This window comes from Kryptolebias marmoratus, linkage group LG9, assembly GCF_001649575.2.
Source record: "Kryptolebias marmoratus isolate JLee-2015 linkage group LG9, ASM164957v2, whole genome shotgun sequence".
Taxonomy (NCBI): Eukaryota; Metazoa; Chordata; class Actinopteri; order Cyprinodontiformes; family Rivulidae; genus Kryptolebias; species Kryptolebias marmoratus.
The window spans coordinates 23,509,520-23,530,629 of NC_051438.1; the positions used below are offsets into that span (position 1 = coordinate 23,509,520).

The window sequence follows — 21,110 nt, forward strand, 5'->3', positions numbered from 1 at the left end:
GCAGCAATGATTTTATGGACTTGTTTACTGAGAAAACAAATTCTGTCCAATAAAGAAAACAGTTTTTTTTGTTTTTTTTTCTTCTCCCACAGCTGTTCTGTTTTGACACTACAGTTTCAGATAATTAGGTTCTAATTAGGATTCATTTTCAAATGATTTTTTTCATTGATATGCCTGTGTAAATGCAACAATCAGGACCCATTCTTGAGCTTGATGTTTTACCCAATTATACAGCATTTCAAACCTTTTATGTCAAACATTTTGGGGAAAAAAAATAGCATTTATCTTTTGGACTAATTGTCCATTGCAGAAAAATTGACAAGTTAAATTTAGAGTGCATCACAGTTTTGAAAGTGCACTGAATTAAGTCATAAATAATCTAATTGCTTCTGACAAGCATCTTGTCTCTTTATCGATCCTGTCTGTGCTGCATTTGACTGACCGCAAAATATAATCACGAAACATCAGGATCATCAGAATCAAGAGGGCTGTTCTGCATTTATTTTAAGTTCTGTATGAAAGATTCATGAAGTTACGGCCTTCCACAGGGTTCTGGACTGGTTTCTTTTGTATTTCCAGTACATATGCTTCCTTTGTGCGATAACATGATTTCTGTTTTCATGCTGATCAATAAAACTTGATGAAATAATCAGTTATTAAAGTTACAGGCTTGTATTGAACACAGAAAGACCTGGATAACTCGTAATGTTCAACATTTCAGGTTTAACCAAATAAAACCCATGTGGACATTCTTGGGGGTACTATCTTGGTCACACAGTGGTGTCCAATCCTGGTCCTGGAGGGCCTCTATCCTGCAGGTTTTAGATGTTTCCTTGCTCTTCAGCAGGTTTTCAAGTTCTGCAGAAGCCTGTTAATCACTCAGTCATTCAAATCAGGTGTGTCAAAGCAGGGAAACAACTAAAACCTGCAGGATAGTGGCCCTCCAGGACCAGGATTGGACACCACGAGTCTCTTCTGACCAGAACATGTCTTTAAATTCACCTAAATTTCCAGGACAGCCGTCTGATATTTGTATAATGGCACTAAAAAAGCAACATCTTGTCCTAAAGTCTTTTTCAAAAACAGAACCACACAGGAGCTCTTATTTCCCTGCTTTAGCATCTGCCTGGAAAAAAATAAATAAATAAATCACCAACTAATATTTTGCTGGTTGACTTTTAGCTTTAACTATGGTCCACACATGATTAGAGTACCAGACTGTTACGTGAAGTCTTGTCCAGCAAAAACTGTCAACAGCGTTATGGTTTGAACTCTGAGGCCTCCAATCCATGTGTGAAAACGTCTCGTGTTACCCGAAGGACTCTTTAACAGTTTGAGTCAGGTGACTTCTGCCTTTGGGAATAGGACAATGCAATCAAGAAAGAAATGATGAATAAAAACTAGAAGAGTGGTCCTCAAAGCCAACTGTAGGAAAACTTCAACTCAAAACAAGAGGAGATTTTTCAGAAAACTGGCTTATTTTTATTATTATTATTTAACTCACTGTTTTGTTTTGAATCAGTGTTCCCTTAGAGACCAACCCCTCCCCTTGAGAACACTCATTTTGCCAAGGCTCTGTTTTTAATATGCAATGAGTGAACAAATATTAGTCCAGTCCAGTGTAGCAAAGGCAGGAGCTGTGTAAACCAGATAAATGACTCAACACACATCCAATTTAAATGGTTTATGAAAGAGTAGTAAAAACGACAATCGCTCCAGTTTGCTGCTGTTACATTTTAATTTTTACATGTATCTGTGTTTTTCAGTCATACTGTGCCGAACACACAGCGAGGAAGCTGGAATTATTCAATATTCCTGATATTTAAGGGAAAATGTTGGGATTTGTGATTACAGACCATTGTTGCCATATTGATTCATGTGAGGCAACAGCAGCCATCTCGTTCATGTGGAACCATGGTATAAAATACAGTTCTCAATAAAGGGCAAACAGTAACTGACAAAGCAATTTTCCACTCAAGGTCTCCATAATACATTACATGAGGGTTAACTCAAACCCATAGATCATTGTATGAAGTCCAAATGGTATTTCACAGGCTGAATGCCTTTCCAATGACAGGCCTGTAATTATAACGGAATTATGATGAAATAAAAAGCTCAATTGTGCAGCATGCATAGTCAAAAAGAGCAAATAAAGAGTAAAAACAGCAGAGAATTAAACCGTCTTGGATTATTTACTTTGCATTCTCAAGAAGTTAACTTGGGGAAAAATTAAAATCTTTTTGATGGGTGAAGCTGGAAGTCAACTGGTGGAGGTAAACAGTGGAGTCAGCAGTCTCTGATCTGATGATGAATCGCTTGGTCTTTGCTTTAAAGTTACTCGATTTACACAGAACCGTGACGACAAGTTCCACCCACTTGCAGCAGGTCTGCCACAATCATCCGTCTGAACTGCCTAATCAAGACCTTCAGCTGGATTCTCGCGTATTTAAACAGGTCCGCGATCGTATCCCCATCCTTATTCCTCCACTGCAGGTCTGAATGAATCCATGCAGAGAAAAATTTCCATATTAATTACTATAATCTCATTCTGACTAAAACACTGGCATGTGAACACCAATTATTTTATAACTAATTCTAATATGCTCATATTTAGAGTAACAAATAACCTATTTAAGCTATGTGGACATTTATACACCTTAATCGCATTATTCTGTCCTATTAGAGTCCCACAGCACTGCTGCTTCAGGAAGCATTCCTCAGGCTGTCATGACTGGAATTCTGTTATTAAAAAGCTACTCAATGCAAATGAAATCAAACACACAGGTTACCCTGGACGACATGAAATGGTGCCGTTTGAAAGCGTTTACTCCAGTAGTTTCCCAGATGTAAAGATGTGCAGGTCTGAGATGTTGGTCCACACTCAATGACAACAAATCACTCGTCTGAAGCTGCTGAAAACCCCCAGAAAGCTCGAGTCACATGACTGACCTACATTAGGCTGACTGTAGTTTGTGTAGGGAAACAAATAAGGCTGGTAAGTTTAACATTTCAGCTCTTTTTGTAGGTAAACAGTCGGCTACAAATGTTTAATTTAACAGTTAATATAAGAGAAATAATGTGCAGGTTTGGTCTCTTACTTCACAAATTGTCTTTCTCCGTTCTTCATGACTTTGCAATGAGTACCTATAACATTAAAAACTGTTCATAAAAGTACAAAAAATTATTCCAGCAGCAAAAAAAAAAAACTGAGCAGGCAAAGGCAGCGAGTAACCAATTATCTGCTTGATTATGATAACGAGTCATTTTTCTCAAAAAGGGTGAAAGATGGATTTTAAAGTCAGATTGTACTTGAAAAGTGGCAGAAACAGTTTGAGTAAAACATGAAAGAGGCAAGCATAATAAAAACCTTACAAATTTCTCTGCACACCTGCCGAGTGCCAGAAACACAGGTTGAATACTGATTTTGTTCCCTGCGAGCTGGATTTATACCACGCGAGTGTTTGCCAACAACCACTGAAGATTTAGCTGTGAAAACAAAACAATGAAGGCAGGTTCAAGGGGTGAAGCTTCCTGCCATTTTTGTAATTCTTATGAGTTAAAAACACCCACGAATCCTAAAATTTTAGGCACCTGCAAAGTTGGTGTTTTAATTGATTTGTTAGCTTTGAGATACAGCAGACGGTCTTAAAACTGAGGGAAATTTGGACACAGTTCTACACTTTGGAACAGCTCCGGTGACATGCACATCACGGTCCGAGCTCGTCTTTTATTGTTTTTGGCCTTACAGTTGCAGAAATGTGTCGAAAAGTCTTTCATCAAACATCTGTCATCTCGTCTTCCATCTCATCCCCCTCTGTTTCCCCCTCTGCCTCGCCTTCCTCCTCCTCTTCCTCCTCAGATGTCACATCCGCCTCGTCCATCTGGGACGCGCACTTTGGACACGAGCAGACAAACAGGTAGTTCTCCCTGGGAGGAAAATGCTCAGTCACAAGGCTGCACCCACAGACAGAGCTGCATTAAACACAGGCTGAGCATGCAGATCGCTCATCCCTCAGTTTTATACAAACGTCATCTGATGCTGAAAAAGGACAGTCTTAGCTGTTTTTGTCAAACCTTGCCGATGACGTTCTGCACAATCTCATGATTTTGTGAGATCTTGTAAAATGAGCACTTGTTGGGAATGACTCTCAGCTACTACCACAGCAAATTAAGCTCAATATCTGTAGAATTAGCTGAATTATTGCTCTTTTTGTGCTTTTCTTAAGGTCATTTGGCTTTCCCTTCAGTTGGGTCGACCCCTAAAGTTAATCCTGAAAATCTGTCCTGTGGTTCATGAGATATTCTGCTAACAGACAGACGAGCACACAAACGCGGGCGAAGTCACAATCACGCTTTCGTCAGCGGCGGCGAGCGATAAGAAGCTCTCTGCTGCTAATGAAACCTGCCGGGTTTTTTTTTTCTGCAGCTGCTGCGCGCTAAAGCACCCAACTGTTTAACTTTGTAATTAATACTTGTGGCGCTTTTATTGCTTCAAATGAGCTGGCGCGATATGAGCACCAACCTGGAATGAAAATGCTTCTTTTTTTTTTTAAGACTGAGAAATGAAAGAGAATGCAGTAAAACTTTCTGTGTTCCTGGCGCTGGTTGAGACTTGGGGTGTAATTCAAAGATTTGTTGACATCATGCGGACATCATGTTGACATCAATGAGGAGCATAAGCTCCACACTGTTTCTGCCTCAGGACTGCCCATCATCGCCTGGCAGGTTGTTTCATTGATCCAGGTAGAAATCATACGAGTGTGACCCATGTTTGAATGATTTATCCCAGGGATTACAGGTGTTTACCTCAGAATTTTGTGCCTGCTGTGTCTGCTTCGGTCCCGCTGACAGCAATCCAAGTAACTGATGCAGATCTCCTGAAAATGGAAGAAAACACACCCTTGAGCTGACTGTGGAGCCCCAATAACCCGATGGTATGTAGAGTTTAGTTTCAGGAATATGCTACTAGTGTTGCTATTTCTCAGAAAGGGAAAAAAAAAAAAAATGTTTTCCCTCTTTCTGGTGAAACTTTCATTTTTCGCCAGCATTCAGAGGAGAGCTGCGCTTTGAAAGCAGCACAGCTGATGTGACATTACTGTGCCGTGCAGAAGGGCTTCTCAATCTTTCTGACAGCTTGACAAACCCACTCCAGTCCTGAAAGACTTCAGCCTTCTAATACCGTCTGACAAGGAGTACACTGAGCTACAGAGGGATGTTCCGCCATTTGTTCCCAACCAAAATCTGTTACAGCGAACCCAGGCGTGTCAGCTGACCTCTCCCGGGCTGATGTCACTCAGAGCGCTGAGGTGAAGCAGGAAATTATTGTCGGGGAAAGACGCCTCTGTGTTTGGGATGCAGCTGTGGTTACCTGGAAGGGTCAAACGAGCCAAAAAGACAGATAAATAAATGATCTTTGGCTCAATGTCATTTTCACAGAATGAACTCCAGGACACATCATTAACACTTACATGAGCTCTGGAGCAGAAAAAGTCCAGAGCCCTCACAGTTCAGGAAGTCTCCCGTTTCTGCAGAGAAAGACACAAATTTATGCATCTGCACACAAAATGACAACAGTGTCGCTGCTGAAAACTGCAACCCAGACACTAATAAACACTTACCCAAACAATACGAGGATTCAAATCAGCTCAGCTGAGACAAAAAAACGTTTCTCCCCCCTTCCAGAAAATTCTGCTGCACCGAGATAAAAACTCTGACCTTTTTCGATGTCCTTGTACAGCTGGTCAATAAAAGAGTCCAACTGCTCCCTCTGCTGGGCGGGAAGCTCCAGTGCATCGCAGGCATGAACCCACTGACTCAAGGAACTGGGGTCAAAGGAACAAAGACACCTGTCAAACCCAAACTCCAGAGCTGAAGGGCTGGTCAGAGGCGAGGGCTTACCTGGTGCCGATGCCCTGCCCGTTTGTCCCCACCAGAGCAAACAGGGAGCAGAAGCCTTCGGGCACAAACCACTGCAACACAAGTTACACAGTCAACCATTTTTTCTGTGCTGAGAGGAGAGTCCGCGAGAGTCAAACATTATTTACAGCAGAGCTGGAACTATTTGGGTCAAAGGTCGGAGACGTGTTTGGATCTTTAGGATGAAGTATTTCGATCAAATGATACGAAAACAGCCCTTAAAGACGAAAAACCTTCAGCCGTGGGACTCTGTGACAAACAGAAGACGAGCGAAAACTCTCCCAAAGTTTCTCAAATGTCTCGTCTGTTTGTGACCAACTGTAGAAAAGTAAAAGATGACGAGTCGAAGCTCATGGGTCAGGTTAAAGGTTAAACTGCAGGTTTCTGAAACGTTAAAGGAGCCGGTCATCATGTAAACATCTACTGCTCAAACAAACCAATGGAAACGAATTCATCAATAAAGATTTACAAGAAAAACCTTTAACCTATAGATTTAAATCCAACTTCAGATATTATTCCTCCTTTAAAGCTGCCAGCAGCTGATGTTATTTATGTTAATTATAGGAAAAAATGAGTAAATTTAATCTGTTAACAAATAAAGAGAAAAGGTCAATAAAATATTCACTGTTTCAGTTTGAAACTGATAAAAAAAATAATAATAAAACAAACAATGATTAAACTAGATATAAAAAATGAATTTTTCCAAACTGGTTCTAAATATATTTACCAATTCTGAAAATGACAAACTTGTCCTCAGGGATTTATTTAATTTCCTCAATTCCCAGAAAGGATTTTATTTTTAGTTTATTAGAAATGAGTTTGAAGTAATCAGAAAAATCATCTTAATGTTAATTTAAAACCTTAATTCCTGTCATTAATCAGTGATTCTCAAACCTTTGAGCCTTTGAACCACAAAATAATAGTGGCCAAGTGTTGTGAGGCCATTTGTTACTTGTTTAAATGTTAAATAAATCCTTAAAAAACCAGAAGGCATCGTGACAACACAAACATCCATATCATCTTTATTAATGACTACTGTTTTTAGTGTTTCTAACGATTAAAATATGCCATAAACAATCATTTTAACGTCTAAGTTGGTGTCTGCAGATCGTTTAAGGACCCCGTCTCGGTGACACGTTTTAATCCCGACCCCACCTTCGGACACCACTGACTTGAACTGTTTTTCAGCAGGAAACAGAAATAAAAAGGCACATTTTACCCAACTGGGACAACACAAAACATAAATAAATAAAACTGGCACATAGTCACAATAATTAGCTGCCTTTGAGGTAAAATCTCTTCTTGGCAGTTTTTTTGTTTTGTTTTTTTGTGTTTTCAGCATGAGTGCCAGACTGTAAACACGGACAGATTTCATTTGAAGCGCGCTCACCCGGCTGAGATGGTCATCATAAAGTGCTGCTGTGAAAAGGCTGTGTAACGAAGCCAACTGCCCCTGCGCACAGAACACGACAAAAATAAAATATTACAAACAGAAAATCTGCATCAGAAGGATGAACGGCCACGGCGGGAGCTTCAGGCCTCCGAGGGAATCATCAGACTGGACTTCTTTGCTTAGTGACCTGTGGAGAGCTGCGCTGTGGCTTTTGAAATGGCAGATTTCAAACATTTCACACTCCAGCGACCTTCAGATATAAAACATGAAGGAAACTCACCCTGAACTGTTCTCCCAGGAGCTTATGGGCGATCTCCTCCTCCTCATTCGCTGTCCGGCTGCAGAAGTGAGAAAACAGCTTCTGCCAGCGTGCTTTATCTTTGGCCTGGGGGAAAAAAAAAAACCTTAAAAATCACATTCTGTCAATTAATAATAACCTGTTTTATTTTTGGAGTGTAGCTGTAATTGCATCAACCTATATTAGACTTATTTTTTAAATCAAAACCTGTTTCAAATAAAAAATATGAAACAAATAAAGGTTTAAACTGATTACATTCAGCTTTATTTACAGTCTGCTGAAGGAAACATCAGCTTCAGCTCTCAACAACCTGGCCTCTTTCAAAAGTGATTTTATTTCTCGCAGCATCAGCCTCGAATTTCACTTCATTCATGTGCTGAGAAGCTTCAAGTTTGACTGAAAAACAAAACTTTATGAAAATCTAATTTTTTGTAGATTCGGCTCATTTTCACACCAAGATGCTCTGGGATGCTGATATCATCGCTCCAGAAACACAAAGAAACTGAGGTTATAAGTTTACAAACTTCTTTTTTGACACTTTTCATTGGTAAATCATCCTTAATCCACAGTCAGGTATGAATGGTGACCATTAGAGCTTATTTATGTAAAAAAAAACATGAAGGTTTTCTGCTCTAACATCCGGAGCCAGCAGACACTGACCTGTTTGACCACAGCCACCATTTTGGCCATGAGCACGATGCTGGAGGTCTCTGGGGGATAATGCATACTCCTGAAAGAACACCTTAAAGGTGAATGGACACGACCAACAGCAACAAGAACGCAAGGAGACGGTGAGACGATGAAACGATCCTTCACCTCCACGTGTCCTGCAGCTTGTTGATGGGGTGGTCTGGGTCTTCCTGAGACGGACCCAGACACAGAACCCGGTGGTACTGATCGGCTGCAGCTTGTCGACACTCGCTGCTGCAGTACTTCACCTGGAGAGGGAGGAGAAACGGCCGCATGGTTCATCGCGTCATTGTTCAAAGGCGAGGAGCGATACATCAATGTCATGTTGTTAAAACACAACAAGAACAGAATCGCTGAAATGTTTCCTTCGGTCTTTAAAGCTGAGTTTGGAGAAATCAGTCAAGTGAAAAAGTTTTTATTTTTAAATAATTAAAGAATATTTGAGGATTTCTCAAACAGAACTCATTCAACCATAAATTAGGTCAACATCGAAGTGTCAAAACATGCAATCTACAAAATGAACAGCAGGGGGCAACACCTCAGATTTCAAAAAGATAATGTCTTGATCTATACCTTAAAACAAATAATTTCATTAGGATCAGGAATGTGATTTCTGTGTTACTTAAGAAAATAAAACTTAAAATGAAATAAGAGAATTTTAATTGTTTGAAATCAATCTTTTTTCTCTCTTGTCTCTAAAGCAGAAAGAAACACATTTAAAAAACTTTTTGTTCACTATAAATATTAATTTCTTTACTTAAAACTTGTATGGTTGGTCCTTTTGTTCCATACTGTGAGTCTCGGCCTCTAAAGAAGAATTATTTGGACCAGCAGTGGTTCTGCAGGTGGACGGACCTACCTGGCACTGAGGGCAGGCCTGGTGCAGCTCCGGTCGGACCCGGCAGAGGTCGGGGTGAGGAAGGGTGAGCGCAGGGTTGCCGCTGAGTCTTCGGGCGTTTTCCTCTGCAGTCTCCAGAGCGCGCAGGCAGTACTCACAGGCTGTTCGACATACAGCAGGCTGGTGAGGAATCTCCACAGAAAACCCTAAATCATCTCATCTCATCCCCACACCCTTAACAGGTTTGGTTCTAGGTAAATATTCAGAATCAGTTTGAATTTATCTGAGCCATCGACCAAAAAACCCATTAAGGTTCAAATAAAGGCAACATGCGGCACTTTATCATCATCTCACCTTTATATTTATACAAAGCATTCCACAGGAACTGAGCAGAAACGAGAGGCCGCTCGGTGAAAATGGTGTCTCCCTTCTTGATGCTGCTTTTAGCAAAGAGACCTTTACCCTGAAACACAAACATAAACAAAAACAAAACACACAGAGAGATACTTCAAAAGGCCACAGATCTTGTACATATTATTATTATAATCTAAATATTATAATACTTCAATAAACATTAGGGTTTGGTAAACGTTTGAGTAGCTCATTTAGTTTAATTTGTCAAACTAAAATCTTAAAAATGTTTCTTCTGTAGGGTATAAACGTGCTGTGTCTGTATTTTATTTTTTCTGTAAACTAAAGGCCAATGATGATGAATAAACTTGTTCAAATAATAATTAGAATTAAAATTATTTTTAAAAAGTTGCAGCCCAAATTTAAACCCATAATATTCACTTTATATAATAAAGTAGCAGTGATCTGTTTCTAAGATAAATATATTAAGATGTTTAGTCAGTAACCAAAGCAAATGAACCTGTACCATACAAACTACAAAAAGGTTCATAAAAAGTATAAAATCAAAGTTACATTTTATTTCAGGAAAGTCTATCTGTTCGTGCATTTTATTAGTTTTCTTTGCTTTTAGAGTTTCTAATTTTAATAAACTGAAAAGCAAAGTATTGTATAATAATTCGATTCTATGTAAAGCAACCAAACAAACAAAATAACGTTTTATGTTCTAGTTGTGATAAAAGAGAGAACAATTATCAACACAAAGTAATAAATATTTCACAAATAATGGCAGATTTGGGAGCTGTTGTCTGGTTTGAGTCCTTCTAGGACCTGTAAAGTTGCTGGTTTGAGTCCTGGGATGGACTGCTCAAAATTAAACTAATGGGGATAAGATTAATATTTGAGCTAAACTGGGGTCAGATTTAAACATGTGAAAACACCGAGCCTCTCAGCGCTAACACGTCGTCGCTTTGGGGTTGAAAGAAGCAGATAAATGTGAGGCTTCCCGGGGTTCTGACGGGCCGTGAACGCAGCACGGAGCTGCGGGAAACGGCAGCTTCTCTGACGTCTCATCAAACCGCGGATCCACGTCGACCTCAGCCGCCTGAAACCCGACGAAATGAGCGACTCTCACCTTAATGTTGTCTATAAATCGGACTTCCACGCTGCCGGCAACTTTGCCGGGGTCCACACAGAGAGAAAACATGTCATCCAGGGGAGCAGCCATGTTTCTGACGACCTTTGCCCTTTCAACTCTGACACCAAGTCTGTACGAGACGCAGCAGCGCCCCCTGATGGTGGGCTGCTGAACAGCGCCAATTTCTGCAGGTTGCCTCAAAAAAGGTAAAAAAATAAATAAAAATACGATTTAATGCAGGAAAATAAAATCTACAAGGAATGCAAAGGAGCTAATAAATTTAAAATGATTGTTGCATACAATACACCAACAAATCCCTCTTACAAGCTCATTTATTTTTTAATAAATTTTAAAAAATGCACAATTTGACAAAAGCAGCTGAAAACACTTATAGTGAAAGAGCATTTATTAGATTTTGTAAAATTATAGATACAAAAAGGTTTTCACTGTTTATCTAGCAAACATTTAATTAACTTGTTATACAAATCCTTTTAAACAATCACATTATATGTTATAGTTTAAATATTGTACAAAAGTAATGTCTTCTGAGTGCCAAAGTAGTGGTTTTAGAACAGTCAGTAGTGTAGGGAAATGTCCTTAATACAGTCAAGATGTGAAGTTAATACCAAGTTATTAATTCTGTGGATTATTTCTCATTACATAGGTTCAGAAAGCTGGTGTGTGATCAGCTGTCACCGTAAACATAAACGTACGTTAGTGTATCCATATCTGCAGCACAGAGCGCCCTCTGACACAGAGGCTGCAGGCTTTTCCTCAAATTTATTCAGAAATCTAAAATCAAAACTAAAAACTGGTACCATGGCATGCAACGTGGGATCGAAGACTCAGAGAAGATGCTAATGAAGGAGAGAAATCATTAAACATCACTTATTAAAAAGTTAATTATTCATGTCAAAACATAATTAAAATCGTTGAACCTGTGATTAAACTCCTGCTTTGCATCACATCATAAACGACCAATAACAACTATTTTTTCACTTCCTTGATCCTTTAAGTCATTCATCCTCTGTTCTTTCCTCACCTCCTCTAAGATGCTTGGAGCAGAAAAGAAACAGGAAAACTGCATTAAAAACAGACAACTTATCACCTTAAAGCTGAAAATCAGTTACAGGTACACTAAAAATACCTGTTTATTGTGATATTTCCAACCGTTTGTATAGGTAGCATGTACTCTTGTGACAGTTTCTGTATTAAATATAGACTAAATCTATAAAATAGGATAATATACTCTTTCATATGACTCTACATTCCTGTCTCTGCTGCATGCATTTTAGTATTTGTCTTAAATTAGAAGATTGTTCCACATTAACATACTTATGACAGAAGAACTACGGCTCCTGAAGAGTTTCATACAGCAATATAAACGCTGAGAACAAAATCTCTTGGTTCTGCAACTCTTTTTATATCCTGCTGCTTCTCTTGTTTGTTTGCTTTTCAGCTGCCAGATTTCACTCTTTTCTTTCACAAGCAGCTTGAATAAATTCAGCTGTTCATAAACAAACAACAACCGGAGTGAGAAAGTCTGCCTGTGACCATAAGAAAGATTTAGAGGCAGATTTCTGGTTTCTTTCCGAAGGTGGGAACTGAAAAACCCAGATTAAATCGCTCCACGTCTGTCAGATATGAAAATAAAACAGTCAGGTCTTTGCTGACAGGTTTGCCACATCGCCGAGGTGTGTTTACAGCGTTTTACAACCAACCTCAAGTACAGAAAAAGATCATAAATTATTAGTTCAAAAACAATTTATAAACCTTTGTAGGTGTCTGAAAACATTGTGCTACACAATTTGCTGCTATAGACTGAATATATATGGCAAGTGTGAAGAACAATATGTTGTATATTCACTATATTAGTTAATATATTTATGTTAAAAACTGTTTTTTGCAGTTAGAATCTGTTCTATTATACAAAGTGCATGCAACAACACAAAAAATGCTATTTCAAGCTCTCAAAAACAACAATTTGATAAATGCTGCGCTCCTGAGAACAGTAAGAAGGAGGTTTAGTGACGCTGGAACTCTACGATAAACAATTCTGCAGCAGATTGTTCCCAAAGCCTGCAATAAGTTCTCAATTACAGTCATTCAGAATGCTGTTTTCGCACCCCGTCCTCTCTCGCATCACGCCATCCATCATAAACCCTTGTTGTAGGTCACCACTTTGCAATCCGTTGCCATGGCGATCTCCGGCTCAAGGCGAGACACCTCAATCTGCCAAAAAAAAAAAAAAGAAAATCTAAGCGTGATGCTGAAGATAAGCAGTTTCTGTGTTTAGCCTTGAAAGTCATTTTTAATTAGACGAGAGGAGAAGACAGGCAGAATAGGAGGTGTGGGCCCGGCGCTGTGGGTGCTAACTGGAGGAGATGTAATTTGAATTTCTCCACAGCTGCTCCCGGAGCCATCTGGCCTCGAGAGCAGCAGTTCATCTGATCGTACAAAGTGTACCTGAGACATCTGGGGGAACAGGCTGATGGCCACGGGCAGCGAGAGGCCGAACGTAATCAGGCACACCAGGCTGTGGATGGGCAGCAGAAATCTGCGGTTTCTCTGCAGGAATCGCAGCCTGAAACAAGTCAACACGCACATGAAAGGGAAAGTGAGGCTGCAACGCCTAGTTATTTTTGGACCATGTGCAGATTTGGGGGGAGCTGTTTTGCACAGTTGGAGGGTGGGAAATTCTGCCTGTGTGAGGTTCTTATTCCAAACAGCCTCTCTTTATGGCTCAGTCCTTCTTTGGCACATTCTTCCTAAATGAAGTGACTTTGGGAGAAAATATATGTCGACTTTGATTCAACACGAGCATAATTTTAATGTGTATCTTTACACAAAAAAACGACAAAACCGTCTCAGACAGAAACTTACATGAGTACTTAAAAACATTCATTTAACTTGATTGTTAAATACAGTTTCTCTGAACATCTATGGCACAACACATTTTCTGAGTTTAACAAAAAGGCTTGAATCATTTGAGAGAAAATGTATTGTTGATATATTTTGACTTTTGTGACAAAGTTTAATAAAATAATTCTTATCTGAGCAATGACTGAAAATTGCAATTATCTAGAAAAGTGACTACAAGCACCGGGAAGCATAAAAAGGCCCTCTACATGAATTTCATTTGCTAACTTACCCACCTAGATTTATGTTGTTTTTCTACCTAATAAATGTGGAGAAAAAGATCCATGTTTGACGTGTTCTACGTGTGGTTTGTTACCACTGATGGCAGATTACAGATGATAAAACATTGTCATCTTTAGACATTGTTTTTACTGAATATATCTGAATATACAGGTGTAAGTTTTATAATGACAAACATCCAAACCTGATTTTTCAGCTATAATTTAACCTTTATTACCAAGATCAGCATTGGTTCTTATTTAAATGACCAAAAACCAAAACACAGACATGTATTTTTGCACAAACCTTTCAACGTAGGACATGATGATGGGGGGCAAGACAAAGATTGGCATTGGAAGGACCACACGTGTGAAGGCCGTCTCCATTATTGCCTGAGGATAAAGATGACAACATTGTGATGTCCGGTTCAGAGAGCCACGAGTGAAGCAGGAAGTAACGGATTACCCGACATTAGGCCCCATGATGTCAAACAGGAAGTCACTCACATGTCTTGCAGCGATTTTGGAGGATCCCACCACGTTGCCGTTGCCGTCCAGCACATCAATGCCTTCAGACAGCTCGTTGTGTCTCATCAGACCCACGTTACAGATGTTTGCACTCGCTGGAGAGGAAAAAACGAAGCTCAGACATTTTCACACATGCTGTAATACTTGAACTCTGTATTTGTTCATTTGATGTGCAAATTGTTAGAATATATACATATTATGATGGTAAAATAACAAGATTTGGAATTTGATCTTAGTTTGCATGGAAACATATCTTGGTATAATGTATAAAACCTAACAGCATCAATAAAAGATTGTGGCTCATGATTAAAAGGCTCTTTCTAACAAACACCGGGCTCCTTGTAAACCCACCTACAGCTGGGAAGGGAACAAATCTCTGAATGATCATTCTGGTGGCAGGGCTAAGCTTGTTGGCCCTCTCAATCAGCACATTCAGTCCCACCTAAAATACAAAACACTTTATTGGTACTTCTCTGGCAGATTACTTTTGTTAAATCTTATAAAATCCAACAGTAACATTGGAAACTGCAGCACTGCTGACTTTAACTTTGAATCCTGTTTTCTTCTGAAAAGTATTGATTTTTTTAGTGTAACCTGAACACTGCCGTTATTATTTTGAGAAGTAGCATTCAAAGAGGTTATTTTTAGCAATGACATCAGTGTCAAATAACACTTACTGCAATAGAGACAGCACTGGTCACGGCTCCAACATAGCCTTGAAGAAACTTAGATGTTGGTGTCGGCTGAAGACACACAAACAAACAAATTCACAGCTTTATATACAGTTTTCTGTCAAACTACTATCCAAACCAAACTTTTATCACTGGGAATGACAATTATTGTCTATAAATTTTGAAATAAAAAAAAAAAAGATGGAAACAAAAAAGATGTTAAGCTGAATAATGATGGCGTAGAACAGTAAAAAGACATGATTATAGAGAAAGTTGTTTCCACCTTTGTGGCATTGCGGTTCGCATAGTTCACACAGGCATTGTGACTCTGGTTCAGCCACTAAAAAAAAAAAAACAAGACAAAGAGGAGAGTCAAAGAAGGACCATCAGAAACACAGAGACAGGTCGGGAGGTAGGCTAAAGAAGACTAACCAGATGATCAAAATGGACGATAAAGGCAGGGATTCAGTGGTGCTAAGAGCTTTGAAAACCTTTCAGTCTTTTCTATATTTCTGCATAAATCTGTAAGTTAAAAAGTTCTAATCTACAGGAGCTCAGAAACAGTTTTGAAGCAGCTCGTTAAAATGTGTTTTACTTAGAGTAAGCAGATATTTTAATGGCTGGGTGTGTCAGGTGGAAGTGGACTGAGACGGGATTTAATAAGTTAGCCCTACAGGGTTTGAGAAGATCATCTTTAAGGTTGGTTTGCAGAGTCCACTCATACAAGCAGGAACCTGAAAACACACCAGTTACACCAAACAATGATCCCCAAAAGGATTCACTGTGGCACAAAGGATGTAAACCATCTACACCTGACGCTTTCTTACGACTGGCCAGCCCTGGATATCAGCAGAGGAGAGTTTCAGTCTCTCTGTGCAGAACGATTTCATGTGCTCAGCTCAGGTTCCTCCTCATCACTTATCCTGTATCAGTGTCAACACTTAGACCTGACCGCTCTCAGACAGCCTTATTTTCTTCTTTATCAGGGCCCAAACCATGAAACTACCACCATTAATGTAGCTTTAGTTTCATTCTGTTCCTTGTATTTGTTTATTTGAACGTTCAGGTTTTATTCTGTCTCCATGTTTTGTAATCTGGTCACCTTTACATCCTGTCTTGTTTTGTTGTTAGAAGCTTCTCGTCTGTTCACTCCTGCTCCGTCTCACCAACAAGAAGTGTCTGTTTGCTCCTGCCGTTCATTTTGTTTATCGTTACGTCTCTTCGGATTCATCACATTCCCAGTCAGCTGGAATTTTAGTTCGGATCCGTTTTCTGGTCACTTAACATTTTTGTTTACATCTCTCATTTCCACTAGCACTTCATCCTGCATTTGGCTCTAACGTTGCCACGGATAGTTACGAGTTTGTTTTTGTACAACAAAACATTTCCTAACAGCCTTCTGGTTGGTCGGTGTGATCGAGCAGTGATGTTCTTCGCTATAAATCTGTCATAAAAAAACACTAATTTTAAAGGATTTCTTAATAAACAATGACCAATATGAGAGAGGTCTTCAGTAATTTACAGTTTAGTTTGTGTTAGTTTTTGATCTGACTGATGATATCTCTCCTTGCTCTTGGAGTGACTTTTGTCAACTATTAGATCAGCACAGATCAAAACACAAATGACTGAGATTTTATTGTTTTTTCTACTTTTAAAACTAGCAAGTGCCACACTTATAAAGAAATATAGAAACTGTTAAAGGTTCCAAGTCCACCAGAATACAGCATGCTCATTTCCAGTACCTGCCATATAATGGTAGACATCACAGTCTGATTTGGGAGAAGAAGGCCAATGACCTAGATGAAACCAAGAAATAAGAGCTTATTTTGCGGCAAAATAAGTTCAAATTTATTTCATCTGTCCCCAAATACGACCATGTTCATGGAAATCTGTACTGCTGCTATGGGATGCATGAATTAAATGTGTGGTTTCCGTATGACACTTACAATTGGCGTTCCGAACGGAACGTAACCTGCACAGCGAAAAGATGACTGTCAGCGGAAAACAAAAGTGATGACAGCATGGAGCGGCTCGGCCAAGTTTCACAAAGATCTTCATCTTTAGGACATACCTGACATTCGGAATGGCATGAAGATCTTCTCTCCGGTGTCGGGGTGAATGATGGCCTGCAACAGAGAGCGTGAAAGCTTCCTCATGCTGTCCAGAGCCAAACGTATTGGATGCATGAAGGTGGAGTTACGGCTGGCGATCTACTTACCTGCTTGATCTTCTGAGCTTCCCACAACTAAACAGGTCCGCCGTGTGGTATTAAAGAAGAAATATGGTTAATTATTAGGTTCTATCATTCAACACTTTCATGCTTTTCAGGAACTTACAATTTATTTTTTGTAAGGCTTTTCTCAGCACCTGAGATGTGTGCCGTTTCATATCTATGACGTTCAGCTTGAGGATTATATCACAGATTATACATTAATGTTAAAATGTTTTAAACCTTTAAACCAACATGACCCACCTGCTCATCAGATACTCCGGGTGGAAGAGTGCCGTGTTTGTGCTCATCGAGGAGTCGGATGCATTCTTGTAACTTTTTCTACAAAATAAAATAACAAAAAAAAATATGCAAGTAATACTGTTGGAAATAATCAAAGCTTTTCTATAAAAACAGCAAAAAATACCAACTTTAAGATAAATGTTTGCAGTTTTAGAATAAAGTTGATATCATGGTCTGTATGACAAGCAATATTTTTTATTTGACAATAAAATAACAGAACAGTATACTTTAAACATCAAATCATGACCAAATATATTCAGTTATTGTTATCAGAGCCATGTTGTAACACAACCAGAAGTCCAGTCATGTGTTTGGCTTTTTTACAAAATTAAGCAGTTTACTGGTCACAGAAAAAGAAGTTAGATATTCCCAGAACACATCTTATTTTAAACTTATCACTATTCTGCTGGTATTAGCGCTGAGGTTTCTTTACTCAGGCCTGAGAAGATTTAATCAGGTTGGGTAAATACGAAAAATGGGAAAATCAGACCTAACTCCTTATTTTGCAGAAACATGTGCTTTACCTCTGAAACAAACAGGGTGCTGGGGTCGATGATGTCCACAAAATGTCTCAGACGACCAAGGAATGAACTCTGGGAAAGACAACAAGACAAAGTTAATTATTAATTATAGGAAACGCATTAAGCATCCCTTCTTGTCAAAGTCAAAGTCAAAGTCAGCGTTATTGTCATTTCTACAATATATCACAGACATATTGAGAATTGAAATTTCTGTTCTCTCTGGGCTCCCAGGCCACACAAGAAAAAGTGTTTAAGAATTATTATGTTAACCTGCCCTCTGTTTGCTTCCCTAACTCCACCTTTTACCTGAGATATTTTTGTAAACCGACTCAGAAAAGATCAGGCAGAGCTGCTGACTCGTTTAAAGTCACGCTGAAGGAGTTTGTTGGAACATACTGAAGAAAAAATAACCAAACAAGACTGTCAGGGCTTTTCAAATTAAACCTTTGTGTCAGAAAAATATCTATAAGTGGATTAAAACACACACAAACATCTTATATTGTCTTTACTCTCTGAAGGAGTCAGATTTTAGGCATACTTTCAAATATATTTAATTTTTACAGGCTTCTGAACCTTTCTGAGACCCAGTTATCACTCACTTTAAACTAAAACTACTTTCCTTGCTATGAATTGTTCTCCGGGGGAAACAAACAGTTGGGATGCCATTAAAAGCTCTGTAATAAACATCCATTTCTGTTGATGTGCAGCAGGATAATACGGCAAACGTTCAAGTTTCTTTTACTTTCACGAGGTTCGAGGTAACCGTTTTTGGAGGAAAAGCAGAAACAGTCAATGTCAGTTCACATCTACCCCACATTTTCTTCCATGTGAGGCTCGAAGCTGGTCAAGCTCCCCGTTCTGTTTTCTTCCTCGGCGTGCCAGGAGCTCAGAATGCACGCCAGCGCTCTGAAAGGGCCCAAAGGCAGCTCATGCCAAGAGTCTATTTGGCAACCTGGTTGAGCAAAAACATGGCAACCAGATTCAATCAGATTCCCTCTGAGACATTTAACAGTTATGAAGGGTAGAAAACGCAGCAGAAAGGCCGTCTCTGCTTTAATTATCTCAGTCGCTGCAGATCCTGATTGAAATTGCTGGGAAATACTTTCAGTCCTCAGGAAGGCGGGAGACAAACAATCTATCACCGCGTCTCTTATTTTCTGACAGGCTGTGTGTGCCGCAGCGCAGAGACGTGAGGGGATCTGTGTGAGGAGCCGGCTTTAATTATTCATGAGTTCCAGCTCCCCGGAGAGCACACAGCCAGGCGAAGATGGAAGCCGGGCGCCGTGCGTGCAGATAAAAAAAAAAAAAAACAAGCAGGATTTGTGCTGATTCAAGAGATGGCCTCATTTTATCTGCTTTGATGCAACACCCGCAAGGTTTTTACAGCATCTTTAACAAGCCGTCATGAACTGAAGGTTTCTGATAAAAAAATAAATAAATGAAAAAGAAAAAAAGAAACAGCTTTATCTGGGTCAAGGTTTGCCTCCAAAAGATGGTAGGCAGCAAGTGAGAGGTGCAGAAAATGTTGGAAAAACAGAGAGAAAAAACACACAGGAAGGAGAGGAGGCTGTGTTTGAGGAATTCTGGGAGCAAAGAAACATCCTGCAGTAATTATTGATGACGTGTTCATAAATAATCCTAAACCAGAGGGTCCTTTGTTACACGTCTGTAAACACACCTGAATAATCCTGAATGAAGGTGGTTTTCTGCTTCTTTGGGTTTAATTTGAATCCAGCGTCTCTTTGAGTGTCTGTGTCCTCCTCTGTCCACTCTTTGCAGTTCTTCAGTGTGACCTTTAGGCAGTTTCTGAATCAGTTTGTGGACATATTGCATTTAATTCCTCTCGTTACGGCTGTTCTGTTGTCAGTTTGCTTCTCTGTGGCTCTTCTGTCTGTAACTTGGTCTGGTTGTTTTATCATAATTAAATCTGGTTTGCCTGTTTTTTGCAGCCGTATTTTTCCTTGACTTGTTCTGAAATCATATTCTGTGTGTGTGTGTGTGTGTGTGTGTGTGCTTCACTTTCAGGCTGGCCTCGCTTCAGATGTTCCTGCAGGAACCAGGTCGGTTTTGCAAAAAGTGGGAAAAAGTCAAAAGCTTCAGATAATTTTATTTCTGTGTTTTAGTTCACCCCACTGCCTTGTTTGATCACCAATATTTAATTATATTCATATTTGTGTACCTACACAGACTACAACCAGCCTCGTGCAGGTCAGTTCTGCGATTCAGCTTTGTTTACATTGAGTGCATACCCTCATTTCAGAACTGGGGTAAACTGAAACAGTTCTTTAAACCCTTTAATATGTTTGACCTTTGCATTGACTGTCTTTGTTGTCCAGGCTTGTGGACTTCATCTCCATCTGCTGAGTTATTTCCTCCAGGCTTGAGTCTGAGGGAGGTGGGGAGGTGTGGGGAGGGGTGGGGGAGAGATTTATAAATTGAAATGCAACCAGTGATGCCTCCTGAGTTAATGAGCCATCTGAAGGTCACTTTAACTTCCAGGGCTGACCAGCAAATTAGTTTTTACACAGGAAATTGAGCTCGGATGGGCGTGGATTTATGGCGATCACAGGAGGGCAACAATCTGCACAAACAACCCTGGAAATAAAGAGGAGGAGGAGTGAAACTTGAGGGTTTCAGGTAGGAAATGCGTTCAGGTTCGCGCAGCACAGATGTGCGTAAAGCAGCTGATCCGGACGAAGCGGGTCTAGTTTCTGTGTCTAACGGGACTCCAGAAACGGACCGATCAGATCCGATCAGATCCGACCAGAGCCGGAGCGCAGCGGGGCGGAGGATGGAAACCCTGAAAACAAAATGTCAGGAGCAGAAAGAGCCGGACTCACCTGGTCGTAGCGGGGCTTCCCGAGCCGGAAACCGGGACAGGCTGCGGACTCCGCCATGACATCAACTCTTTATCTCTCATTCATGGAGCGAAGCGGCTTTTTAACTACAGTCTGGAAGTAGTGGAGCGATGTGCCGCCGAGGATGCCGGGATGTGTAGTTTGTCGGTTTCCTGAAACAGTGGCAAAGTTGACGCGCATGACTACACATCCCGATTAATCGATCCGGCGAAAGCTGTTGCGTAACTGTTCGGATTGATCTGGGTGCAAAATAACCAGGAGT

General features: G+C 39.9%; 2 protein-coding genes across 2 annotated transcripts; both read right to left on the reverse strand.

Moving 5' to 3' along the window:
* Positions 1-1,671: 1,671 nt before the first annotated feature.
* Positions 1,672-10,757, reverse strand: smyd5 (SMYD family member 5). The gene is made up of 13 exons (XM_017408038.3): positions 10,619-10,757; positions 9,490-9,598; positions 9,157-9,296; positions 8,424-8,545; positions 8,268-8,337; positions 7,590-7,694; positions 7,307-7,369; positions 5,899-5,969; positions 5,716-5,822; positions 5,469-5,525; positions 5,274-5,368; positions 4,807-4,877; positions 1,672-3,927 (listed from the first exon to the last, which is right to left on the reverse strand). The coding sequence occupies exons 1-13, from the start codon at positions 10,709-10,711 to the stop codon at positions 3,777-3,779; spliced, it is 1,254 nt and encodes a 417-aa protein (XP_017263527.1). The 5' UTR covers positions 10,712-10,757; the 3' UTR covers positions 1,672-3,776.
* A 252-nt stretch (positions 10,758-11,009) lies between these two features.
* Positions 11,010-21,100, reverse strand: sfxn5b (sideroflexin 5b). The gene is made up of 14 exons (XM_017408053.3): positions 20,831-21,100; positions 17,994-18,062; positions 17,431-17,508; positions 17,176-17,202; positions 17,029-17,083; positions 16,904-16,929; positions 16,700-16,753; positions 15,241-15,297; positions 14,964-15,029; positions 14,638-14,728; positions 14,266-14,381; positions 14,066-14,151; positions 13,088-13,205; positions 11,010-12,853 (listed from the first exon to the last, which is right to left on the reverse strand). Exons 1-14 carry the CDS (start codon positions 20,885-20,887, stop codon positions 12,776-12,778), a joined length of 978 nt encoding a protein of 325 aa, XP_017263542.1. The 5' UTR covers positions 20,888-21,100; the 3' UTR covers positions 11,010-12,775.
* Positions 21,101-21,110: the final 10 nt, after the last annotated feature.

Bases quoted from the DNA above. Each gene is read 5' to 3' on its own strand.
- sfxn5b (XM_017408053.3), bottom strand. From the start codon at position 20,887: ATGGCGGAGTCCGCAGCCTGTCCCGGTTTCCGGCTCGGGAAGCCCCGC. The intron at 16,754-16,903 runs GTAAGTGTCATA...GGTTTCATCTAG, and splicing joins TTCCGTTCGGAACGCCAATT to GTCATTGGCCTTCTTCTCCC. The intron at 15,298-16,699 runs GTACTGGAAATG...TTTTTTTTTTAG, and splicing joins TGTCTACCATTATATGGCAG to TGGCTGAACCAGAGTCACAA.
- smyd5 (XM_017408038.3), bottom strand. From the start codon at position 10,711: ATGGCTGCTCCCCTGGATGACATGTTTTCTCTCTGTGTGGACCCCGGC. The intron at 9,599-10,618 runs GTGAGAGTCGCT...TTTGTGTTTCAG, and splicing joins GATTTATAGACAACATTAAG to GGTAAAGGTCTCTTTGCTAA. The intron at 7,370-7,589 runs GTGAGTTTCCTT...TTCTGTGCGCAG, and splicing joins TCCTGGGAGAACAGTTCAGG to GGGCAGTTGGCTTCGTTACA.